A 27,213-nucleotide genomic window follows, 5' to 3' on the forward strand; every position below is an offset into this window, starting at 1 on the left:
TGATGGATACATGACATAGCTGCTTCCCTTTCTCTCCAGCAACCAATGTCTTCAAATGCCAGATTATGGATCTCCACTATAGTTCAGTGACTCAGCTGTTGTTAGCATTTTATCTTCAGGACATCTGTAACCTGATTTTAAAAACTTCTTTGGTGCCAGCTAAGGATGTCTTTGCACATAAGTTATTTCAAAATCAGTGCAGCAGCTACTTAGCTGAGTGCTTGCTCTTTGTAACTAGACTATGTAAAATCACAGTCAAGTCTGTGGTAGCAGCACAAAGGCGGCTACCGTTGCTACTGGGAACTGGTTGATACCATCACGAGTAATGTGATTGTAGAGAGATTTGGTCCTGGGATTAACTTGGCACTGATTTCTTTTTCCAAGAGATAAAATGGGTCCAGAGAGAAGCTGTCCCGTCTTTTACCCGCATTTTGACTTGGTATGTTGACTTGGTATGTTGACACACCAATGATACCACACTGATGATGGCAATCATTAAAGAAGTAGCATGTTGTCCTGAGTTCTCTTCTTTTCCTTTTCTTTTTTTCATTGTGATAAAAAGCACATAGTGTAAAATTTGCCATTTTAACTGTTTTTAAGTGTACAATTCATTAGTGCTAAGTATATTCACATTGTTGGGGGTGCCAGGGTGGCTCAGTTGGTTAAGTATCTGACTCTTGATTCCAGGGTTGTGAGATTGAGCCGTGCATCGGGCTCCATTCTGGGCGTGGAGCCTGCTTAAGATTCTCTCTCTTTCCCTCTGCCCCTCCCACACCCCACTTGAGTGCACATGCTCTCTCTCTCTCTCTCAAAAAAAACAGTATATTCACATTGTTGTGAAACAGATCTCCCAAACTTTTCCAATCGGAAACTCTGTACCCACTAAACAGAAACTTCCCTTTCCTCCCTCTCCCCCAGTCCTGGTAACCACCAATCTACTCTCTGTTTCTATGAATTTGACTACTTTAGGTACCTCATGTAAGTAGAATTATACAGTATTTGTCTTTTTGTGACTGGCTTATTTCACATAGCGTAATGTCCTCAAGGTTCATCCATGTTGTAGCATGTGACAGGCTTCCTTTTTAAGGCTGAATAATAATCCATTGTGTGTCTATACCATATTTTGTTTTCCCGTTCATCTGTGGATGGATATTTGGCTTGCTTCCACCTCTTGGCTATTGTGAATAGCCCTGTTATGAACATAGGTGTGCAGATATCTCTTTGAAACTTTTAAAACTCAGCTCTCAATTCTTTTGGGTATATATCTGGAAATGGGATTGCTGGATCGCATGGTAGTTCTATTTTTAATGTTTTGAGGAACCTCCATACCATTTCCCATAGCAGTTGCTCCATTTATAATCACACCAATAGTGTACAAAGTTTCCAATTTCTCCACGCCCTTGCTGACAATTTTTTTTTTTAAATAGTAACCATCCTAATGGGTGTGGGATAATATCTTATTGTGGTTTTGATTTACATTTCTCTGATGATTAGTATTGTTGAGGCATCTTTTCATTTGTTGACCATTTGTATATCATCTCTGGAGGAATATTCAAGTTCTTTGTCCATTTTTAATTGGGCTATTTGATGTTTTGTTGTTCAGCTATAGGAGTTCTTTGTATATTCTTTGTATATCCCTTTATTATATATATGATTTGAAAAGATTTTCTCCCATTCTGTAGGTTGCCTTTCCACTCTCTTGAATGGGTCCTTTGATGCACAAAAGTTTTTAAGTATGATAGAGTCCTGTTTGTCTATTTTTGCTTTTGTTTCCTGCGGTTTTGGTGTTATATCTAAGAAATCATTGCCAAGTTCAATGACATGAAGATTTTCCTGTATGTTTTTTGTAGGAGTTTTATAGTTTTAGGTCTTTGAGTTCTCCTTTATTTTATCTCAATGTGATTACTTCTCATCTTTTAAGGATCTCACCCCAGGCTTTCTCATAAGATAGGACACAGCTTCATAACTTGAGCCAAGTCATCTTCTGGGATTTGTCCTTAAAAAAAAAAACACTTGGAGTCATTCTTTTTAAAAAGTCTAATCTGGGCATTATTCATTTGATTTGAGATTTGAGTAAGTCTCATTTGAAATACAGCTTTATCTTTCTTTATTCAGCCCCAGAGTAACTTACCATCAACTATATAGTCAAGGTCTGCCATAAATTCAGTTCTCACTCACTTTTGATATTTTTTTATACCACCCATGTACGAGTTTTCCCAGAGTTGGTAGAGTAGTAGTTTGCTCTTAGGTGTTGATAATTATCTCCTAAGAGCATCTTATCAGATAGGAAGCATTTAAGGTTATTGGATTCCACTGTTTATCACTGCCATTTCATTTTGTATGTGCCTTTCCTATATGATAACTTTTTCCTTCAGTTGCTAGTCTTCCTCTTGTCCCTGATTTCCTTCTCTTCCTTACATCTTCTCTCCTGTTCCTTTTTCCTTAATTTTTTCTGGACCAGATAGTTTTCACTTTCTGGCTCTGTTTTCCCTTTTTCTTTCCCCAAGAGCATCTTCTACTTTCTCCTTCTAATATTGTCCTAGAGATTCTCAGATTCCAAATACGAGAGCACTATTAGGTGACTCTTCACCACCATTCACGCTTGAACTTGTTCCTTTTAGCGCACTGCTTAGTCTTAGAAATACATATGTAGAGGGTTGAGGAATTGTTTAGATGCAAGAATAAAGAAAGAATTTAGTTTAAATATTAAGGAAAAAAACAAATTCTTAAACAATTGGGAAGACTCAGCTTTGTAATTAAAATTGGGAGATTTAGAAGTCCAAAAGGATCACAAATTGAACATGTGTTGATAATACAGATGATTATTCAACAAAAGGTTAATATAATAGGATGGTGTGGGAACTCTGTAAACTCTTCTTTATTTATACCATGCACAATCTAAATTTTTGTCTTAGATTCTGGACTTAGAATTTGAGAGAGCTGTGACAACATTAATTCAAGGCTCTGTGCTTATTACATAGAATAATATTTGGTAAATACCAAGTGGAAAGTCATACAGTGGCAGAGTAGAGCAAGGCAGATGATAACAAGTATAGCTAGACCAAGCATCACAGAAGAGCGACTACTTGAGCTGGGTCTTGAATGGCGAGTAAAATTTAGACAGAGATGAGGAGGTAGAAGGTTAATGGCAGACGCTTTGGCATAAACCAAGGTTGAGGGCAAGAATATTTAAGGTATATTTGGGAAAGAGTAAAGAGAGATGCTTGGTGTTTGGGGGTATATGCTAAATTGCTATAAACAAAGAGACCTCAAAATATACTAAGATGGAAGTAATTTTTTTTTTTTTTTTAAATAACAACAGATAGGTAGACAGTCCAGGAAAGAGGCCATCTAGGGATCCAGGAGCCTTTTCTTTTCTTCTTTTTTTTTTTCTTTTTAAGATTTTATTTATTTATTTGACAGAGAGAGACACAGCAAGAGAGGGAACACAAGCAGGGGGAGTGGGAGAGGGAGAAGCAGACTTCCTGCCGAGCAGGGAGCCCAATGTGGGGCTTGATCCCAGGACCCTGGGATCATGACCTGAGCTGAAGGCAGACGCTTAATGACTGAGCCACCCAGGTGCCCCCAGGAGCCTTTTCACTGTTGCTTTTCTGTGGCTCACCCATTCCGTCAGCATTCCAGCTCACCAGAGAAGGGAAGTGGAGAGCAGCCAGCTTTCTTCTCACAGATCTGACCTGGAAGTTGCACATACTAACTGCAGAGGAGTATGGGAGATGAGCCTCTAGACTAGGAACATTGGGAGGCAGACGTCTGCTTAGAATAGTTTGTTTTAGGGCCAAAGTATGATGGACTTTGAATTCCAGGGGTTTGCATAGTACAAACACAAAATAAATACCTGCCCAATGAATCCGTGAATAAGTGAATGAGTGAGCGAGGGAGGGAGTGAACTTACTGTTCAGTTTGAGCTTTATCCCCTAGACCAGGAGCTACAAACTAAAATGCCTTTAAGAGTTCAGACAGATCACATGAATGAGTCACCCAGCCAGGGGCAAATGGGGAGGGATGGGAACTGAACAACTGGGGGGTAAATACCATGTCTAAAGGCAAGTGATTGTTGTGCTATAATGTGTACCTGTGTGGCAATATCTTACAAGTCTTAAAAAAGTAGGAAATCCAGGTTTTATGTCACATGTCCCAATTTTTAAAATGTTGGGTCTAACCAGTTTTAAAACAGGCCAAATAAAACACATATGTAGGATAGATTTGGCCTGCAAGTCACTAATTTGCAGTCTTTGTGAAGATGAGAAACTACTTAAAATTTTTGGCGCAGAGAGTTGGTGTAGTTTAAGAAGGCTAATCTGATTGTGGTGCACTTGCCCGGATATACCACTTGCAAAGTGGTTCTCTGTTGTGGCTGCTTATTATCATTACTGGAGAGATTTGGAAAAAAATCCCAACCTCAGGCTCCACCCCAGACTAACTAAATCAGGATCTCAACAGGCAGGTAATTTTAAGAGCTCTTCAAACAATTACGATGTGCAGTCAAGGTTGGAAGCTAGTGCTCTGAGGCTAATTTGGAAGGTTATTGCAAATAGCCTGGACATGAAAAGGGTCCGAACTGTGAGTTTAGAAGCCAGCTGAGGAAATAAAAGAGACAGAGGTGGGAGATGTTATAAAGGACAGATCAGTAAAAATGTTTGGCTTTTTAAAAATAAGGGAGTTGGAGGAAAGGGTCAAAAGAGTTGAAATTTCAAGCTGAGGTTGGGGGCTGAGAGATGTAAAGGAGTTTAACAAATGGTCCCAAGGGACATATGAAATTAAGATACACAGTGGGACAAATAATACATTATATGTTAAAAAAAAAAAAGAAGACCGTAGGAAGGGAAAAATGAAGGGGGGCAATCGGAGGGGGAGATGAACCATGAGAGACTATGAACTCTGAGAAACAAACTGAGGTAGGTTCTAGAGGGGGTGGGGGATGGGTTAGCCTGGTGATGGGTATTAAAGAGGGCATGTACTGAATGGAGCACTGGGTGTTATACGCAAACAATGAATCATGGAACACTACATCAAAAACTAATGATGTCATGTATGGTGATTAACATAATAAAATAAAATTTAAAAAATAAAATAAAATCCCTAAAAAAAAAAAAAAAAAAGATACACAGTGGGTGAATGGGGCAAAGGTAAATGTTATCTTATAGGCAAACTCTGTTGCCCAAATCCAAATTGAGACTTCTAAATGAACATAACATTTTTAAAGGTCAGGCTACACTTTTTTAAGGATAATAATCTTTTGTGTATATTTTGTTTGTCGCAATGCCAGAAGAAACCTGTGAGTTAACATTGCTAATGGATTCGTTGAGACAGTATGCCAAGGTCATTGCTCAAGGTTGGTAGAAAAGAACTGTGGGGGGGCGCCTGGGTGGCTCAGTCGTTAAACGTCTGCCTTCAGCTCAGGTCATGATCCCGGGGTCGTGGGATCGAGCCCCGCATCTGGCTCCCCGCTCCGCGGGAAGCCTGCTTCTCCCTCTCCCACTCCCCCTGCTTGTGTTCCTGCTCTCGCTGTGTCTCTCTCCGTCAAATAAATAAACAAAATCTTTAAAAAAAAAAGAAAGAAAAGAACTGTGGGGATCCAGAGCAAATTCCTTCCTGGTTCATACATTAGGAATGTTTCAGTCCTGTGTCACTTTGGTTTCCCCAGAGCCTTAGATGGGTCCTGAGGCTTTATCACGATGATTTAGCACCACCGTGAGGCTACATCCAGTCACTGCATCTGGTTTTTGGCCTCTGAAATGCATAAGGAAAAGGTGCAGTTTTTTTGTTTATGATTTCACACATTAAACGAAAATAGTTCTTTGTTATTTTCTTAGTAAGGAAAGGTTATGATTAAACAATATCTTGTAGCATCAAGATAATGAAAGTGCCTAACTACATTTGGCAGGAAGTATTTCTGTGATGATGAAAATCAAGAGTGTTGCATTTTTTTTTTTAAGTTCAACTAAAAAAATTCTTAGAATATTAGTGAATTCTTCTTCATCCTTAAGCCTGAAGTCATGCCCCTGTATTGCTTTGGAAAGGTAACAATTAACAAAACAAAACAAAATCTTGATATTTATGGCCCACTTACAAACGTTCAGTCAAGGTACTAAGATGTTTATTTATTCAACACATCATGGCATGTTAATTCTCAAGAAAAAAAATCCCTCTTTGAAACAGACACTCTTCTATTGTATCCCAATTTTACCAGTGAGGACGGAGAGGCATAAAGAAGTTGGTCATTTACTCAAGGGTATAGGACTTGAAGGCAGGAAATTTGGGCTCAGTTCACAACCCCCCACATTTTTAATTATGAAAACTTGGATAAGTCTTTAAAAGTTTAGTGTTTAAGTCTCTTAATCTTTAAAATGGAATATTAATTTGTTAGTTAATTATCATGCTGTTGCATAGGTTATTATTTGAAATTACAAAGAACACAGGCTCCCTGTAAACTCTAAAGGCTATATAAATACTAGTCTTATTAGTGTGACTTTGTCTATGAATCCAGGTAATCAGCATCAGCTTTAGTAGAAAGAACTAGAATAAGAATCTTCATTCTGCCACTAAGTAGCATTGTTTCCTTGGAAATTTAACTTCTCAAGCCTCAGTTTTGAAAAGTAAATGTTCATAAAGAAGGTGAGGTGGATGACCTCTGAGATACTTCTTAGTTTGGAAATTGTATGGGATTGACTATGAGGCAATGACTAAGCAGCTATTTCTCAGTAAAATACACAGTGGAGGATATCCCTTCCACATGGCTGGCTTTCTGTTCCTCGGGATGCTGGGTGACTGCCCCTTAGAAGATCCTAATGGTAAGTGAAGGTGAGGCTGTGATATCAGTGAGCCTGAAGGTAGGACATTATTCATGCTGCATTCCTAGCACTGTAATATGACAAGAACCAGACATCCTAGAGGAATTTGGGGCCTGGCTAGAGTTTGTAAGATGCCAAGAGACCAGGGACAATGGTGACAGTAAACAAGCGAGTAACTCAGTAAGAATTAGATACAGATTAGCCTGAAATTATAGCAAATAAGGTCAGCTAAATGAAGCAGATAGGAAACACTCACCTTGGCAGACTTACCATTGTGATTTCTTAAAATTACCTGTCAGCACTGCTTTTGTGCTCTGTTCAATGTGGGGGCGGGGGGAACCATTCCAAGAGTGTGGGTTCTGTGTCAAGGTCACTCATGATGTCAGACTATGGCTGAGGCTGTAGATATTCCTGTATGAAGATGATTGGCCTGAGTTTTGCATGGCAAATAAACAACTTTATCCAGGAAAGATGCTGCCTGTAAGCTCAGGCCCATGTGCTTTCCGTCTCTCATTTTGATTCAGTCCTGTGCACTACGTTTTAGGAAGCCAACGGCTTTACCATTTAGCTTCATTATTTATCTAGGAATAGAGGAAGCTGTTGATATTTTCTTCTTTAATGTTTTGAAGATAAACTGGAGAGGTGCCACTTAGAGGTGGTGCTCTGATATTTCTGATTTGTCTGGAGACTTTATTCAGCACTACTCACTTGAAAGGTGTGTGTGTGTGTGTGTGTGTGTGTGTGTGTGTGTGTGTAAGAGAGAGCAGGAGAGACATGCATGGGCAGACAGAGAGAGAAGGGCATATGACACACCTGACAATCTAGTACTCTTCCCTTTCTTCCTACCGGAGCCCATTACCGTATAGAAATAAAGCTGATTAGTTGAATTAACAAAAGTATTTTTGTTTTGTTTTCTTTATTTTCTATAGCATAGAGAAGACTGTTTGTACCCTTCTAATATAAAGTCTCATTAAAGCCCTTTTCCTTATCCTATCTTTACTACATCTTTGGTTTTCTCTTGTTTGGTGCATGCCCTTGTATTCAAGAGACTGTTGACCAGGGCCTTCTCCATGGGATATAGGACTCATGAAAAATTATATTGTGCCCATTCCTCTTTCTAGAGACACATTTGTATGAGGGAAATATAGCTGGAAAGAACTCCAAGAGTAGTAGTAGCCTTGCTCAAGGTGCCAAAAAGAGGAATAGTCAGCAAATAGAACTCTACGGCAAAGGAAAAGGTGCATTTGGTAGGAAGAGAGTTCTAGAGCCGTCTGTATTAACAGGTGAGGGGGCTTCTGTGGTGCTAGACGGCAGCAGAGTAGGGTGGCTAAGAATATTATGTTGTCTCCACCAAGTGACTTGGCCTTGTCCCAGTTCCCTCCTCCTAGGGTTAAAAGTGTAATCTGCCACATAAGAGTTGTGACTATTAAATGTGTTAAAATGTGTAAAAAGCTGAGATTAGCACCTGCTCTGTAGTATGCATTCAAAAAATGTTAGCTCCTGTGACTGTTGTTGTTGTTATTATTGATGTGGGAGGGGAGGGGGTCAGGCCTTAGCAGCTTCCCCTATATAGGTCCCTCTGATGGTAACCTGGCACGTTTCCTCCAGGTCCCCTGCTGCTGCCTCCATCCAGCCCTCACCAACGATTACTTCTGACTACTTCCTTGTACTGTAGCAGCCTTTTAACTGGCTTCTCTGGTCTCAGCCCTGCACTTAGCCTTTGGGGATCAAATGTCACAAACCTGTTTTCTCCTCTTACCCTCAGCTGTCTTGGTCATTATGATGCTTCAGACCCCCACCTATGATGATTAAGACCTTTTCTCCCTCTTCCTGGGAACCATGCTGGTTGCCCTAGATTTTTACACCTCTCTTATCTGTGAGACTCTGGGCCTCCCATCTTGACAGATGATTCTTATATTGTATTAGAGATAATTCTTCTCTAATTGGCCCAATAATTTTAGTTAATGCACTTCTTGACATTTTAGGAAGTTTGTGTAGGGGAATTTATGCTGTGTATGTGTGTTCAGACAAATACAAACAAGCTTCTAGTTTATAATATTGTCACACAGCAACCTTATAAATAATATGTACTTATTTATTTATAATTTGTATTTATACGTATTTACACTATTTATTTATAATTATGTGCTTATAAATAATAATTCCCACAACACTCTTTAACCAGAGGGAGGGTCATTAGAATATATTACAGGAAGAAAAAGGAAGGGCCCTCCAGTAGGTTTAGAATTATCCCTCAAAGCCCTGATTGCTGAAGATGGAAAGATTAAGAAGGTGTCTTGGAAAGGCAGTAATAGGTTGGGGTGATTTGTTGGGAAGGGGACATTTGAGCTCGATCTTGAAGGGGAGACATGGTGAGTGGAGCGGGAGACATTGGGAGAGTACGTGAAGGTCACCAAGATCAGTTTCCTGTCTAACTAAGAGAGAAGGTGAATTATCTGAACACGTATAGCTTTGAAGGAGGCTCTGAATGGAAGAGCCACGGATGTGAGCAGTCAGAAAGGTGGGAGAAATTGTTCAGCTCGGTGGCCTCATTTTGCAACCAGAACCTGCGTCCCCCAGTCCAGAGTACTTCCTGTGAGAACATCCTGCCTCCTGGTTATGCCAGATCTTGCAAGCTTGTCACAAAGGGGCAGCAGGTACTTTTTTCAGTGATCAACATTAAAACGTATCTAGTGCCCCACAGCTGTTGGCTTTTTATCGTTGTAGCCCTCAGAGACTTTGAAGCAGATTCTCCTTCTCTGAATTTGGTGTATGTGTAAAGCGTTTCACAGTTGATTTTAAGGCAGGGCCAGGGTCGAGAATCACTAAGACAGACACAGAATAAGGGACTGGAGTGAAGCAAGTTGAGTGCATTGCACTCTGGGGCCTCATAAGGTAGAAGGCACAGTGGATATGCCCCTATACACTGTCCCTAGGTTATCTTATCCATGCTTATGGCCTCCAAGACCACCTGTATGTTGCTTTCTCTCTTGTTCCACACCTCAGCTGAGGTCAGAAAGCAAACTCATAATACCTAATACCATGCTCATCATCTGCCTGACAGCTGTTTCCTCCTTCTGAATTTCTTACTGCATCTTTTAGAGAATGGCACCTCCAACTAACATATAGTTGGCAATCATTTCAGATTCTAACAAATTTCTCCTCCCTCACATCCAGTTGGTCCTGTCCATTTTAACTTGTCTCTCTCTATGGCCTGACACGTTTCCTCCATGTCCCACTGCTGCTGCTTGAGTCCAACCCTCACCAACTACTTCAGGGTGTAGTGTAACAGCCTTTTAACTGGCTTCTCTGGTCTCAGCCCTACACTCAGCCATCCCCCACTCTCTACACTGCTTCAGAAATCCAGTGACCACCACCTTGTCCTCAGGATAAAGTCTCAACACCAGTGTGTGTTATGTGTGGTCTGGCTCCTTGTCAGACCCTCCAATCTCATTTCTCAGTTTTTCCCTACTTGCCTCTAGAGTGTGAGCCATGCTCAGCTATTTAGAGTTCTCAGAATGAGCTGTTCTCACTCAGATTTTATCTGCCAGGAATGTCTTTCTCTGTTCCTCCCAGTGCCCTTTTATTTATTTTTTTTCTGAATCATTTACACTTATCTTTCAAGGCTCAGCTTGTTGTGATTTCCTCCCAGAAGCCCTCCCTGATGCCCAAGACTGAGTTAAATGCCTTTCCATTGACTCCTGAACATTGGGATCATCTACAGCAGAGGTTCCCAGACACCTTGGGCACCTCTAGGGTTCCCAAGATCCTTTCAGCGGGCCCACAAGGTCAACTGTTTTCATATTAATACTAAAATGATGTTTGCCTTTTTCACTCTCATTCTGTGTATTATAGAGTTTTCCAGAGGCTATATGACATATGATATTTCAGTAGATTAAATGCAGAAGTAGAAATGGGGATCCAGCTGTCTTCTATCAAGCCAGAAGTTAACCAGATTTGCATACAGCTAACATTTTGAAAACAGTTATTTTTCATAACAATGTGTTATGTTAACATGCTTGTAATAGATTATTATTGTTATTTTAAGTGAATTAATAAATATTTTTAAAATTTCTGAAGTGAATATTTATCATTATAAACCCACAGAAACAAAAGCCTTTTGGGGCCCTTAATAATTCATAATAGTCTAAAGGAGTTCTAAAAGTTTGAGAACTGCTGATCTATGTTATCACACATATCACACTCTTTATTACTGTGCTCTGAATTTGGTAAGAGAGAAGTCTGTGTCATTTATGTGTGAGTTCCAGGCCCTAATACAGTTTCTGATACATAGTAAGCTCTCAATACTTTTTGAACTAAGAACCTAATATATATATGTGCATGTGTATGTGCATACACTTGGAGTTTGAAAAAAAAAGGCAATTTAGTCTTTACTTGACCTGGCCTAATGCTACCCAATTTAGATAGTATACACAATTAACTAAACCAATAGTACTCTGAAATTTTGTATTAGTTTTAAAAGCTCTATTTCTGTCCTTTTTTTTTTTTTTTTGAGCTCTAGGAATTTTATCCAAAAGATGTCTCTGAAAACTTTAAAATTCAAGCTCTATATTGAATACACAACCCCTGAGTTTTTCTGACTTGGCTACGTACTGGGTGTGTGTTATCAGTCAAGTACTTAATCTTGCTGAGCCTCAGTTTCCTCACCTGTAAAATGGGGAGCATTGAACTAGATGGGTCCTAAGGGTCTTCTGTAGACTTGTTTATGAAAACCTTTCTCCTTTCCAAGCACATGCATTTAGATAATACTATTTTCTGCCTTCTTGGATCTAATGATAGTGCAGTGGTTGAATTTCTATTCTTTACTGACTCACCAACCTGAAGTTCTTTGGGTAGAAAGGTGGCAATTTTCTTCTTTTTAAAACTTTATTATTGATGTATATAAGTGACATACAACATTATATTAGTTTCAGGTGTATAATATAGTGATTCAGCCATTCTGTACATTACTGCTCAGTGCTCACCAAGATAAATATAGTCACCATTGTCGCCGTACGTTGTTACAATATTATTGACTGTATTCCCTGTGCTGTACTTTTTGTCTCCGTGACTTATTTTTTTTTAATTGAAGTATAGTTGACACACAATGTTACATTAGTTTCAGGTGTACAATATAGTGATTCAACCATTCTATACCTAATTACGCTGTGCTCACCACAAGTGTAACGCCCATCTTTCACCTTGCAATGCTATTACAATACTATTGACTATATTCCCTGTGCTGTACCTTTCATCCCTGCGACTTATTCATTCCATAACTGGAAGCCATAAATGGCATCGCCCACTCTCCTTCACCCATTTTGCCCATGCCCCCACCCCCTTCCCTCTGGCAACCACCAGTTTATTCTCCGTATTTATGCGTCTGTTTTTGCTTTGTTTTGCTTTTTTATTTTACATATGAGTGAAATCATATGGTATTTGTCTTTCTCTGTCTGACTTATTTCACTTAGCATAATGCCCTCAAGGTCCATCCATGTTGTCACAAATGGCAAGATCTCATTCTTTTTTATGGCTGAGGGCTATTCCTAAATACATGTATACATACCATATCTTCTTTAACTGTTCATCTATCAGTGAGCACTTGGGTTGTTTCCCATCTTGACTATTGTAAATAATGCTGCAATAAACAAATAAACAGAGGTACATATATCTTTTTGAATTAGTGTTTTTGTTTTCTTTGGGTAAATACCCAGTAGTGGGGAATTACTGGATCATACGGTATTTCGAATTTTAATTTTTTGAGAGGAAACTTCATTCTGTTTCCCACAGTGGTTGCACCAATTTGCATTCCTACCAAAAGGGTTCCCTTTTCTCCACATCTTCACCAACACTTGTTATTTCTTGTCTTTTTGATACTAGCCATTCTGACTAGTGTGAAGTGATATCTCATTGTGGTTTTGATTTGCATTTCTCTGATTAGTAATGTTGAGCATCTTTTCATGTCTCTTGACCACATGTATGTCTTCTTTGGGAAAATGTCTATTTAGGTCTTCTGCCCATTTTTAAATCAGATTGTTTGGTTTTTTGGTGTTGAGTTGTATAAATTCTTTATATATTTTGGATAGTAACCCTTTGTTGGATATATCATTTGAAGATTTCTTATGCCTTTCACTAAAGCTGGCTGTTTTCTTGTTCACTCATTATGATAAACTCTCCATGTGGAATTCTAATTTTTTCCTAAAAATAATAACTTTGTTATTACTAAAGAGCTATCTGTTCCCTAAAGAAAGTTGAGAATATTTAGATTAATAACAACTCAACAATCACAGGTAATCTTTTGAATAATCTTAGCATTTTATAAACACCCCCGTCTAGCCATATGTGTTCTTTTTCCAGATATTTGATTTGCAAGGAGGTCTTACTAATCAGGACAGTATTTAGAGCTAATCTAAATACAGGATTATAACAGCATTTTCAGCTCCGTACTTCAGTGTCAAGGAGCAGCCCCTTTTTTGAGCAGCCTCAAAACTTTATGGACATGTCGGGAAATGTTTATTAAAAGTGATTAATTAGCTCCAGCTGATTAGGTCAGGGGAGACCGAAAGCTGTAGAACGAAGAGAGAAGGAGTGAACAGGAAGAGAGAAGAGGAGAGGAAGGGAGGCGAGCAAAAGAATGGGAAGAGGAGTGGAGACTGAGAGAAGGGAGGGACTAGGAGAAGAGGAAAGAGAAGAAAAAGACAAAAGAGAAACAGTGGTCAAGAAAGGAGGAGAAAAAAGGGGGACTGAAAAGAGAGAGCACAGAGTGTGGGGACTTGGCTCTGACGGGACTGGGTGAAGCTGGGCGGCACGGGCTGGAGTTCTCACGAAGGCTTGGGAAACAAGAATGCGCCACAGTGGATGTTACTGTCCTTTGTTTTTCTCTCTGGGAACCTCAAGGGTATAAGTCTGGTGAGAAAGGCAGGTGACCTGATGTGCTCATTCAGTGCCTCTGGAGGACTGGGGTACTTGAGGCAAGGTCTCCCTCAGAGTAAGTGAGCAAAGCTTTGGGGCAGCCCAACTCCCTGGGAGGATCCCCAGCTCTAGTCCTGTGGAAGTGTTCACAGTTGTGTAAGTACTCGAGCTCGTCTGTACTTCAGTTTTCCCTTCTATAAAATAGACAGTGTGGGAATCTTGTAGCATAGTGTTGTTGTAAGAATTGAGTAAGTGCCTGGCACATAATAAGTGCTCCATAAATATTGACCTGTTATTTGTTCCAGTTTATTCCCAATTGTTTTATTCATTCCTTTTTTTTTATTAGACTTTGATGATATGCATTTTGATCTTGTTTTGCCCTTAAATTTGTTGATTACTTCTTTTTATAAACCAATAGGGAGCAACTGAACCTAAACTCTGGATTTGTTGGAGAACCCTCTTTCCCATTGTGAGAATCAGGGATCTTTCTGGGCTTCTCTTTTCCCAGTTTAAACTACTGTCAACAGTATTCGAAGATGATGAATCAGCTCAATTTATCCTTTCTACATGATACTGAGTTCAGAATAGAACTTCCCACCTGGTCAGTTTCAGATAATACCATTCCATGCCTTTTTTTTTTTTTTTTTTTTTTTTTTTTGCTCTCTCTTTCCAACTGACAGCCTTTTATTTTTATTCTGGGATAATTTTATCAGGAATATTTTTATATTCTAAAGTCATCCCATTCAACCTTTAGAAAAGAAGCTTAAATATTTCATAAAACATTTCAGTTTTTCAGTTTTCTTGTGGCATCAGAGTTAAAACTGCCTTAAACCATTTCATTTTCTCTTCAATCTTTTTCCTAAAAGCACACACCATATCCTCCCTTCTGTCAATTACTTACACTGTGTTAGATTTTGTGGGTAGGAACATGGGTAAATGTGTGAGGTGGTAGAATCCAAAGCACCTCTTTTAAGTCCTTGGCCTTTTATCTTGAGCCTCTGGGTCTTGAGTGGCACATTAAGTACATAGATAGGTGGTTAGGAAAGGTAAATTGCATTTGACTACTCTTGTGTAAAAATCTAAATTAGGCATTTCATATAGGAACTATGTGTATATGGAAGACTAAATGTATATGTTGGTAAATACACATATAAAATTTCAATGCATACTTTTGCTTCTAAATGGAGTTCTAATTTTTCCAGTTATCAGAGCCTAAATAAAGCTTCCTTGTGCATAGGGTAAGAGGATTGCGATAACTCGTTGGTAGCCATTGTTAATGTAAAGATCGGCTCCAAAGCATGTGGCCTGTTTTGAAAAGTTAAGCCAGATTATTCTTAAACTTTTGGCTATTAGTGGAGAAATGTGATCCCCCTCAGACCTTCTGGTGGAATAAGGAGATACGGAAATCCCTGCTGGCCTGCAGGCTTAGGAGCTGCCGCCTCCGTGTTCCTTCATCTGATGACCTGAGACAGAAGTCACGTCTCCCTCCTCTGCATGCCCCTCTCACCTTGTGGCTGTGTAGGGACTTTTCTGATCCTTCTCGCCTGTGGCCTAGCACAGTGCTGTGTGCTTAGTGAATAATCAAAACTTTCTGAGTGAATGAGATAAAAGATCAAATTGGAGCTTGTTAATTAGGAATGATTTTTAAGAATCATTTATCAAGGGGCGCCTGGGTGGCTCAGCCAGGTAAGTGCCATCCAACTCTTGGTTTCAGCTCAGGTTGTGATGTCAGGGTCGTGGGCTCGAGCCCTGCGTCAGGCTCCATGCTCAGCGGGGAGTCTGATTCTCTCTTTCCCTCTCCCTCTGCTCCTCCCCTGACTTGCAGGTGCACACACACTCTCTCTCTCTCTCTCAAATAAATGAATAAATAAAATCTTTAAAAAAAATCATTTATCAAGCCCTCATTTTACATCAGGCTTTAAAACATGTATTTTTCTTGAAATCCTCATGTAAACCCAAGATGGATATTACAGTCCCTATCTTACAGATGAAGAAAATGAGGTTCAGAGACATTAAGTAGCTCATTTGCTTTATGCTCTTAGTAAGAGGTGGATGGAGCCTGGAATCAAATTCAGTTTGTCGGGTTGTAGCAACTGTTCTCTTAATAATATCCATACTGGTTCATGATGGGAATGTTTTTTTTTTTTTTCTCTTTTAATATAACCTCTCCTGCCCCCCACAGTTAATCCTCATTTAAATGTTTTTCAACTTCTAATTTCTGCTAGGGACTTAGATAAATTGTTAAATCTGTAGGCCTTTCATGATTTCATGTGGTGCCAATGAGGCTGTCCGGATTCACGTTCTTAGTCCACTACCTTCTAGCCATATGGTACTGAACGGGTCTCCTCAGCTCTCAGAGCCTCAGTCTGCTCACTTGTAAAACAGGTCGCAATACTACCTACCTCACATGAAGTTAGGTATGAAGCTCAAATGATCTATTGTATATAAAATACTTTTAAAAGGTCCTGGCACAGAGTGAGTGCAGTTTGAGGATTACGTGTTGTTTCAGCCAGCATTGTTCGGATGAGATCATTCAGTGAATCTTTGAATCTTGGAATACTAAGAAAGGGGAGAACACATTTTAATAAAGGTTTAAAAGATTCAACAGCAGAGGCTGAACAATTTTTCCATAAATATAGTGAACATAGTTCACTTTTTTGATGCCCTTCAGTAGGTCCGTGTCTGAAGGCAGCTAATTTGATCTAGATGAGGTCAGACATCATGCTTGATTTCTTTGTCCACTGAGAAATAAGAATCCTTCTGAGGGTGTACACACACACACACACACACACACACACACACACACATTCTAACAACAAAAAGAAATTAGCAGTTGAGGTCCTTGGCTGAACTCCTGAGAACCAAGGGTCATCTTCTCTGTGATTAAGCTGAGTCACATTCATCTGTAATTGAGGCACTGCTAGAATTGGCTAATTCCTGCATGTAACTTCTTTACATTTTGGATTGAAATTTTCCATGAATTACAAGTGAAGTTTACAGTGATTTTTGCTTGAAAAAAAAAAAAAAAAGTGTGTGTTCCTTGTTAAGCATCTGGCCTTGTCAAAGATCTCCTTTCAGAAAAATGAACACAAAATAGTGAAGGGGAAGGACTGAGAGCTTAGAGAATTTTGCCTCAGTGCCAAGACTGTAGGGCTGGGAAGAATTGTTGCTTCTCTTTCATCTGGGTCTGATGGCGTGTCTCTGAGAATACTATTTCTAGAGGTCAGTGTGGTGCACTGAGAGAAACTGACTGTGGGGTGAGATGTGGGTTCGGGCCCCAACTCCTCACTCACTTTCTTTGACCCTCAGTTTCCTCATCTGTACAATGACCAGAATCAGCACCATTCCACACACTTGTGACAACATGGCATCTACTTCCTGTTGTAGATGTCCCCATTTACCCTCTTAGAGAAATAGGTTTCGTTTTCAGTGTAGTCTGAAAATCATGGAATCCTATACAAAATGACCCCCTGGGCTTTCAACACTGTCAGGCAGAGACCATGTCCCATTTCCTACTGTAATGCTGGCTTCTGGTCCCATCCCTGACACAAGGAAGGCACGCCCTTCTTAGTCCTGCTCCACACGACAGCCTTGCTGGAGGAGGGCAACCTCCAGTTTGTGTTTAACTAAACCAGGTTTGTTGTAGAGAGAAATAGGTGGGAAAATAAAAGAAGTAACGGGCATTCTTAACCTGTCATGAGAGGGTCGCTCTTTGCAAGACTCAGGGGTAAATTTTCCTTGTGAATAGAATCTTCAAATATATGTTAACCAGGTGAGGGCTCTAGCAAATCATTTTTTACAAACCTGAAAGTGTGCATTTGCATGCACTTGGACTGTGCTGCTTAGTCTTTAAAGAGATTGATGCTTTAGAAAGTTTAAAAGTAAGATTTATTTATTTATTTATTTATTTTGATGTAGTGTTCCATAATTCATTGTTTGCATATAACACCCAGTGCTCCATTCAGTACGTGCCCTCTTTAATACCCATCACCAGGCTAACCCATCCCCCCACCTCCCTCCCCTCTAGAACTCTGTTTGTTTCTCAGAGTCCATAGTCTCTCATGGTTCGTCTCCCCTTCTGATTTCCCCCCTTCATTTTTCCCTTCCTGCTATCTTTTTCTTTTTTTTTTTTAACATATAATGTATTATTTGTTTCAGAGGTACAGATCTGTGAATCAACAGTCTTGCACAATTCACAGCACTCACCATAGCACATACCCTCCCCAATGTCTATCACCCAGCCACCCTATCCCTCCCACCCCCCACCACTCCAGCAACACTCAGTTTGTTTCCTGAGATTAAGAATTCCTCATATCAGTGAGGTCATATGATACATGTCTTTCTCTGATTGACAAAAGTAAGATTTTTAAAAAGCACTTCATTAAGGAATTTTTAAAATGCAAATGATTTGAAAGTGGGAAGTGTGCCCTCAGTGGGTGGTAACAAGGCTGCCTGGGCAGTTCTCCCTCACACGTTGGATGGCCATGGTTTCTTCTGGGTGTCTAATCCTGGCTTGGCTCTAGTGAAGAGTTTGCAGACTCTGAAAACATGTGTCAGATATGAATATGTCAGGGACCCATCCCGAAGGATACAATTAAACGGGTGGCCTGGGGGGACAGGGGCCTGTGGACTGAGTCCCACTCAGTGTGCCCCTGGAGAGCTTGGCGGGAGGCAGAGAAGGGTAATGGAAGAAGGGGCGGAAAGGGACAGCCAGAAAACTGGTGATCGAAAAATGACAGGAGAGAGACTAAGCAGGTAAGATCCTTCGGCAGGAGTTTGAGCAGTGAAGGCTGGAATGCGGCCTTTCAGATGTGCAGTTCAGTCTAGTGGTGAGTTGAACATGCACAAAGTGTGCTTTTATGTCGTGCGATGGCAGCAGTGGATTGTGTCATGAAGGAAATCTGAGTTTTATAGTCATCTTGGAATCTCAACGTAAGTAAGTGTAAACCCAAAATATTAGAGAAACAAATGCAGATGGGTCAAATACTAAAAATAAGAACAAATTTGGATACAGACCGAATTCTGATGCAGGCAAAATACATTTCACAGAAAAATCCAGGAGAATATTCCAAATCTTTTATTGATTGTCAAAAGTTTTCGACTATTAAAATTACTTGAATTGCGTAGGCCAGTGCTGAGACATGCTTTATGTTCTGCTGAAATTTTTGCTGCAGTGATATTTTTCTTTTTATTCCCAACAATGCCCAGCAGTATGCTTTACACAGAGTAGGCACCTAATAAATATTGGTTAAAAAAGTGAATGAGTGCCCAGTATTTGTTATGCTAGGTCTTGACCTGTATCTTAAAATAAATAAAATTTTGTGTTTTTCCCCATTTTCCCATGTTGTTATGTATGTCACCTCATTTTCCTTCATTCACACCACAAGGGCTCTTGCAGAGTTTCTAAAAATTAGCATCAAATATTGGTTGTATGCATGTAAATGTGAGTTCTCCTGCACGTTGCATGGTTCAGTATATTGAGTGGCACTTAGTTGGTCTTCGTAAGGAGAGTATCTCCTGATACGGGGCTAGTACACTGTCCACGACACAGAACGCTGGTGCCAGTCCACACATCAAGGGACCGGGAAAAGTGGAGAAACAACAGGTGACAAAAGTGTCAAGAATTGGATGGACTCCAGGGTCATTTGCCTTTATGATTTCTCTCTATATTTTTGTGGCTACACATGTGACCAGGAGGGGAGGTGGAAAGCTAAGAGCTCCCTAAGAGGGAGGTGTGTTTAGCTTTTTATTATAAGATTACAAGGATTTTCCAGGTTTCTATTGTGATGCATGAAACTTTTTAGCACTGGCAGGAAAAGAGTTGAGAAAAGGTGCAACAAATGAAAATGGGTGAGGTAGGGATATAATTCAGAGGAGACCCAGAGGGAAGCCTTGACTGGACCTCTGTTTCCTCTGTGTCAGACAGCCTTGGTTTTGCTGTCCGGCTAGGCTATGCAGAGAGATCATCCAGAAAGGTTCACCTGGGTCCCATGAGTTTGCCTAATCTGCATCTCATGGATTTCAGCTAACTCTGTAATCATGGTTCCATTAGGAAGGCTGTCACACATTGTTTAATACTGTTTGGCTGAGACTAACCTTTTGTCATGAGGTATCCATGCAATCACATTGTTTTGTTTGCTTGTTTTTTGGAGGAAGAGAAGATAATAAATAGTATATAACTGGTTATATTTCAGACAACATCTTTTACTATTTGTCTTCTTGGATTTAATCAGTAGTCTCCAAAATAATTTACTTCCTGACTTAATTTTCTCCTCAAATCAATTTACAGATAAAAACCACTGAAGTCCAAATTCAATAGTAAATACTATTTAATAATGTAAAATACCATTTCATCTCACAATTATCAACCATCTAGACTCTGATATTCTGATGAGGTTCTGTAGATGATATTTCTGTAAGTCCATTTGGCCAACAAAGAATATCTTAATTTTTCACTGAATTTAATTATGAGAGAATCAAGAATTAGGACTTCAGTTCTAACACGCTCTACCTTTGTTTCTGCTCACAGATTTACTGTACACATCTGTAGGGATCTATGGTAAACCTCGAGTCAGATAAGAATTTCTTAAGTATTCTGAGTCGTGGGCAGTCTTCCAGAAAGAGGGACTTGGGGAGTGATGTTTTAAACAGGTGGGAGGCTTGACTGAAAAAAGTGAAACTGACATAACATCTGTGTTAAAAGACTCAAGTATTTGGGAGGAAATGAAAAACAAAGCAACTCTAAGATTTATGGAAATGCAGAAAAGGAGAAAGAGCAGACAAACCAATACCCTAAATATATGAGAAAGGGCAAAAAGAATTACTTGGCATGGATCCCTAGCATTTAGAACAAAATACAATATGAGAAAATTAGAGAAAAGGGTGATTTGGGAGGATCATCGGAAAAATGCATTTGGTAGGGAACTGTGTCGTGTGAAATTCATGAAACCATCCCTGTTGGGTATGTTTTTCACCTCACCTGGAAGAAACACTTCTGAGTGATGACTAAAGGAACCTCAGTGATGTCATTAGCTTGGGGTTGGAGGCTAGGACTTGAGGCATGTTAAACTACCTCCTGGTTCCCAGACAAGCCATTTGCAAATGCATAGGCCTTAGCTTCTAATTAAGATGACCCTAACTTGATATTTCTTATTGGCTATACCAAAACAACCTGATTAGGGTAGGTTTTCAAAAGGATGGGTGTGCTTATCCTCTGATCTTGGCACAATAGGGATAAAATAGGGAAAGCTTTGGGTAACATTTAGCAACATGTGAAAATAGAGGATACTCTACCAGGTGGGATGATTGGCTGAGCTCCACATGGGTCGGCGACATCCCAGAGCGTGGTGGGACAGTCTGATGGACTCCGTGGGCCTCCATGCCCACATCTCTGCTCTATCTCCCTTTGACAGACAGGAATGTGTTTCTGAGTGTTATTTGTCTGCCTTTCTCTTTACCACCCTTCTCAGTCCCATTTTCTCTTTTTTTAAATAATCATTTTGAGGCCAATCAACTGTGGGGATTAAAGGGTTATAAATCTTAAACTATTATTTAGGAGAAAACTTAGTAACAGAAGCCTAGCTTCTGAGAAGCACGATAAAGAAAATGAATTTTCACCTATTCTCAATTCGGTCTCAGGATATCCTCAGTTAAGCATTAAAAATATTAATCAAAATTAATCAAAAGGCAAATCTGAAGAACGGGTTAAGTGTAATAGGGAAATAGCATTCCCAGCCATTTCAGCGAGTACAAATGTAGAAGCCGGTCCTTGCTCCTTTTGACCTCCAGGTGGTGCTGTTTACCTAGACGTGGAAATCAAGCGCCCAGCCCCATTTCTTTCCTTTAGGTTCATAGCTGGGCTTTCATTTTTTTCAAAATATTTTCCGTTTCTACAGATGTGTTCTTTTAAATGGTCAATAAATTTTTATAACCACTATTTGAAAAATTGCAAGATTATTGTTATTTGTGCTTCCTAGCCAAGAATATTTCTTTATGTGCGGGACACACCCAGAGTCAGGTGTTTACATTTTTGTTCATTGATCCCACCTCGTCTGCTGTTCCTTGCTTCTTAGAACCTAGGCTCAGCCACAGACAGTTGGGCTGTCAGTAGAACTCATCCAAATCTCTTTAAACACTTATGTGATTTAAAAATAGATTTGTAGTTCAGTTAAGGCAACTCAACTCCATTGGCTTCTGAGTAAAGAACACCATCTTTATGGGAATGCTTTTATCCCCCAAAGCCAGGGAGTGCTCCTCACAGGCCTGACCTGATTTTTTGGTGAGGGGGCACTTGTCAGACACCAGAAGTGTTTTGATGATCACCTTTATAAAGACACCCGACAATCCAAATTCTTCAGAAAAAAATGTTCCTAGGGAAAAATTGAGAGGGAGTCATGCACAATGTCTTTCCATTTTGATAGATTTCAGTGTCAGGAACAGTGGAAATTCCATTCCACAGTGTGGAACTAGAATGGGAAGACAGTGGTATCAATTTTATCCTCCATGAGGTTTGGAATTTTTCAGATTGGCTTTAAAGAAATGATCAACTAACATGCTTTTCTTGTCCTTTATCCCCCCTTCTCTTTTCTGTCACAAAGGGGTTTGTAAACAAGCTGGATGAATTCATTCAGTGGTTAAATGAAGCCATGGAAACCACTGAGAATTGGACACCCCCTAAAGCAGAGACGGATGGCCTTAAGCTGTACCTGGAGACACACTTGGTAGGCAAGACTGTGTTACTTTTGCTGTTTGTAATGGAAGTATTTTAATGCACTGCTTGTTTGTTTATGGGGAATATCAATTTTATTTATCAGAAGTCATTATATGCTAATGAAACCAAGTTTTAATGGGGTAAACTGCAGAAGCTGAAAATTTATAGGCATTTCAAGTAATATACTATGAAATTTAAATCCTTCGTATTTCAAGCTATTTTTTTCAAAACTTTTCCCAGAAAGGTAAGTAATTAACTTAAAAATACCTTAGAAATTTTGCTCGACTCTTGTTCTCTAAAGCTATGATTGAAGGTTTTTCCTCTTCTGAAAAAACAAATAAACGAAAGAGATAATTTTGATGACCATTCTAAGCTTTCTAGAATTCTTGTAAAATTAATGAACCTCTCATTATCAAGAGGGTCTACATTATCTGTTCTACACTGGGTTATTTTAATAAAATATTTAAAACGATGATCTCCATCATTTTTGCTGCTATGTGATTTTTTCAGCATATAATTAATACAACTGTCATTACACTCGTCCCTGTGCACAGGGAAAACCATGGAGGGGAAGTGGAAAATACTTGGATGAATATGCTTCTGAATATGTTAGAAGCAAGAATTATAGACTGGGGGACATTTGATGAACCTCATGAGGTTTTTACTGAATGCTTCAAATGGCCGATATCAATTATGAAGGGGTGGAAACCAAGTAGTGGAGTGTGATAAAGCATGAAGAAAAAGCACGTTGTCATAGGAAATGAAAATTCAGGCTTTAAGGATCTCATCTTTATTCCTTTCACCGATAGCATAAAATTGACAAAGGCAATGAACACGAATCCTTGGGTACCCAACTGTGGGGTTGATTTTCTGCCCCTCTTACACACTCAGAATTTGGATTGAATAAACATTGTTTGGGAGTCCTACATGTGTGCAAATTCACAGGGTTCCTGATGGTTCCCTGTGATGTTAAATGAGAGAATGAGAGAGAGAGGGAGAAGACAGGGGAGAAGAGGGGAAGGAGAGCGAGGATGTGTTAGGCTTTTGGTGTTTGCGGTTTGCAGTATGTTTTATATCATTGCAAGTAAAACAGCCTCAAAATCCTATTGCTGCATGAAAATAGTTTTGTGGATGATAAAAGATGACAAAACTATGTGTAAGAGGATGAGTGTATTGCTTCCCTTTTTAGAGACCTGGGTTGATGGTGTGTAAAAATGCCAGTGACCCTAACCACCTCTCTTGTACATGGGTTTTTAAATATTGCCCTTGGTACTCAATTCCCTATTCAGTAGAGCCTTGATTTTTTTTTTTTAAAGAGGGCATTTCATAATAGGAAGATAAAGATATTCAGTGCTTTATAATGTAAATTGTATTAATTAGAATGTCAACTTTTCACTGGCATTGTTCTGACAGAAATTCTAATCTGTGTTTAAACAGGAGTATATGAACTTTATTTCACATTAAGTGTGCTGTCTTAATTTCTCCTGATTTAATATTTTATGGAAAATACACATTTAGTTTTCGAGGTCCCAGAGGGCATGAGGACATAAAGAGTGCCTTAACTCTAGGTTGTTTGTTGAAAGCCAGGCTAAGAGAGTATGAACCAGGGTCTCGCTTCTCTTTGGGAGTTGAGCAACGTGGCCTCTTTGTAAACAGTTGTACACTCGTCATTCTCAAGTCCCTGTTACAGAGTTCCTTCCTTAGCACCCCTGTGTTGGCCTCTGCCTCATTCTAACCCACCCTTATTCACTAGAACTTTCTGTGAGAATGGAATATTCAAGGTTGCACTGTCCAACATGGGAGCCACTCGCCACATGCATCTGCTGAGCACTTGAAATGTGGCTAAAGCAACTGAAGAAATGAATTTTTTAATTCTAATTAATTTACATTTAAATGTAAATTGCCACATGGAGCCTGTGACTACTGTATTCTAGCCTTAATAAGTTGCCAAACTCTTTACAGCTGCCCATAATGAATTGCATGTACGTAAACCTGCCTCATAGTGACAGTCTCATCCAAAACGTGGACCCCACCATCCCCTTTGCTGTGAGTCCCTATGCTACATCCATAGCTAAGAGTCCTTCTTACAATGTTTATCTCTTAAAGAATAACCTTGTTGTTGCCTAATGATCAACACTTTCTTGAAATGAGTTTTCTCTATTATCATGTCTAATTGTATTGGTTGGAAGAGAGATAACATAGGAACATCTTTATCTCTGCTTTGCAAAGAGTGAGGTACTCTGCTCTCCAGACCTGCTCAGTGAATGTTAAGTTGCAATCACAACTTTGACTTCTGAAATTATGAATAATACTTGCTACCAGTTAGTGAAGATGTAGTGTGCATGGATCAGCAGTGATACTTACGGACAATTACTGAGTCACTGCTGAGCTGCATCAGTGTCTGTTACTCTAGATATAGCCTGTGGTTTAAACGTCTCTCCAACAAACTGAGTTACTCTGTGTCTCTGAGGACAATGTCTACATTGTCCTCTTGATCGATACTGTCATTTATATTTTTTACTGTATTTCCTTACTGTGGTGCTGAGTTAATATTAAGTTATTCTTCTCAAAAGAAGGCAAAAGAATGTCTGCCTTCCCATAAAGAAAGTATACAACTAAGCCCAGAGATTTATATCCTTGAATTCAACTTGCAAGAGTCATTACTGCTCCTTACTGAGTGGGCAAGTGGTATGTACAAGATTATCCAGTATGCAGAGATAGCTATATGAGTTTCTTTAAACACCTCTGTAGATTCTATAATTTAACATTAAATCAACAGACGTGCGAGCCCCCGAGTTCAGTGTCTTCCCTGGTTTAACAACGGGTTAGAAGAGTTGGCACCCTGTTATTGTAAAGAAAAACAAACATAAAAACAATAACAAAAGTTGTACATTTATATTTTGATACTTAATTCAATTATTTTCCATGACGGTAACCAAGGGTTTTTACCAACACAAATCAATTAAAGCTTCACAATACCTTTATGAGAGATACGAAGGAGCTTTATTTTAACTGTAAGAAATACTGTGAAATTGCGATGATACATCAATGATTTTCCATGATAATTAATCATCTGCTTGCAACCCGGCTGCTACTTTCAAAAATACAATTCCTGTCTTCCTAGAAAATGACATTCTCAGGAAAATGTCATTCTGGAAAGGTATTTTGTGAGTACTGAGCATCCCTCTTCTTTGAAATCCACTTTTAAAACCCTATTGTATACATATATTCTTGGACAGATTCCTTTTTTCCTCACCTCTGTCTACTTTTTTTCTTAAAACAGCTTTATTGGGGTATAATTGGCATACAATAAATTGTATATATTTAAAATATATACATCTACAAGTTTCGACAAATTGGCAAATGCATACACCCATAAAACCATCTTCACAGTCAAGATAGTGAATGTATCCATCACTTCCAAAGGCTTCCTCATGACTCTTTTGTAATTCTTTCCTCCCTTCCCTCCTGGCCTTTCCCTAACCCTTAAGCAGTCACTGATGTGCTTTCTGTTACTATGAAGATTATTTTGTACTTTCTAGAATTTTACATAAATGGAGTCAAACAAAATTTGTCCTCTGTCTCTCTCTCTCTCTTTCATCTCCTCCCACCCCCCGGTTTCTTTCACCTATTTTGATGTTGCGTGTTTCAACTGCTTATTCATTTGGATTGCTGAGTAAGAGTCCATTGTACAGATTTATCACAATTTGTTTATCCTTTCACCTGTTGACGGACATTTAGGTTGTTTCTCTCATCACCTTTCTTAGTGGCTAAAGAAACAGAAGTCACCAAAAGCTACATTTGACTAGATGCATCATAAATAGAAGCATCATAAATAGTTCTGGGCAGACTATTTAGCTGTTTTCCTTTACGAGAATTCATAATATCTTCAGAGTGAGAGTACTTATGAGTAAAGCAGCAGAGCAGGACAACAACTTCTCCCTCTAGAGATTTCATTCCACATCCATATTTGCTTCTGACAAGATAACTCTGATCTCCCAAGTAGTTTTTATGCATGCCTAACTCACCAAATGGGCACCACATCATATAAAACCACTTGCAAGAAAACAAACCAGCAGGTTTTTTTTTTTTACATCTATAGCCAATCAGATATCTAGTAGGAGAAAGCAAAGTCTAGCTGACTCCAGACAGTTGTGCAAGTGTTGGGAAGAAGAACTAAGCACAGGGGCCTGGCTTAAACTTGGGGGATAAATTTGCATAGGTAGTACCATGTCATATTGGGCAAACATTAACCAGTCACATAGAAATAGCATTGGAGGAACAATAGTCTTAATTCAGTTTGATGAATGAGAAAACATGGGGAGAAATGGTGATGAGGAGTTCATGTGTATCAAGCACCTGTGGATGCCAGGCAATTATGTAGGTGCTAGGAATACATGATGAATGCATTTGGCTTCTTTCTTCCAGGGATTTGCAATCTAAGGGAGATGACCATAGATTAAATGTAGTCCCCTATAGGGCCGTACATGATAAATGTAATATAATTTTGAGCAGTAAACTTCTTGTAGGATAAGCCAAGTACTGTTAGGAGCACAGAGAGAAGTTTCATTGGTTCTTCCTGAGAGTAAAGAAGGTTCAAAGAAATAATTGGATATAGACCTCGCAGGCCATATATAATTTTTTGGATAAAGAGGGGAGGAGGGGAGATGGGAGGAAATTTTATGGGCAGGTAAGGGAGATGTGGTGAGCCATCCGGTGTGGCTGAGACCAGGTTGGGGTCTTGCAGGTTGGGGCTGATGGTGAAGGAGATTGAATGTC

The 27,213-nt window shown here is 39.4% G+C and overlaps 1 protein-coding gene across 9 annotated transcripts in view; it reads left to right on the forward strand.

The window, feature by feature from the left end:
- Window positions 1-27,213, forward strand: part of AKAP6 (A-kinase anchoring protein 6) — a 574,958-nt gene that overhangs the window by 314,414 nt on the left and 233,331 nt on the right. For all 9 annotated transcript variants that reach the window (XR_004299524.1, XM_032404915.1, XM_032404920.1 and 6 more), the window contains one exon: window positions 22,322-22,444. Coding sequence is in view for 8 of the 9 variants with exons in the window: in XM_032404915.1 (XP_032260806.1) it covers window positions 22,322-22,444 (123 nt within the window). In the remaining variant the exon portion in view is untranslated. The remainder of the gene's footprint in view (window positions 1-22,321; window positions 22,445-27,213) is intronic.

This window comes from Phoca vitulina, unplaced genomic scaffold (assembly GCF_004348235.1).
Source record: "Phoca vitulina isolate PV1807 unplaced genomic scaffold, GSC_HSeal_1.0 scaffold7, whole genome shotgun sequence".
Classification (NCBI taxonomy): domain Eukaryota; kingdom Metazoa; phylum Chordata; class Mammalia; order Carnivora; family Phocidae; genus Phoca; species Phoca vitulina.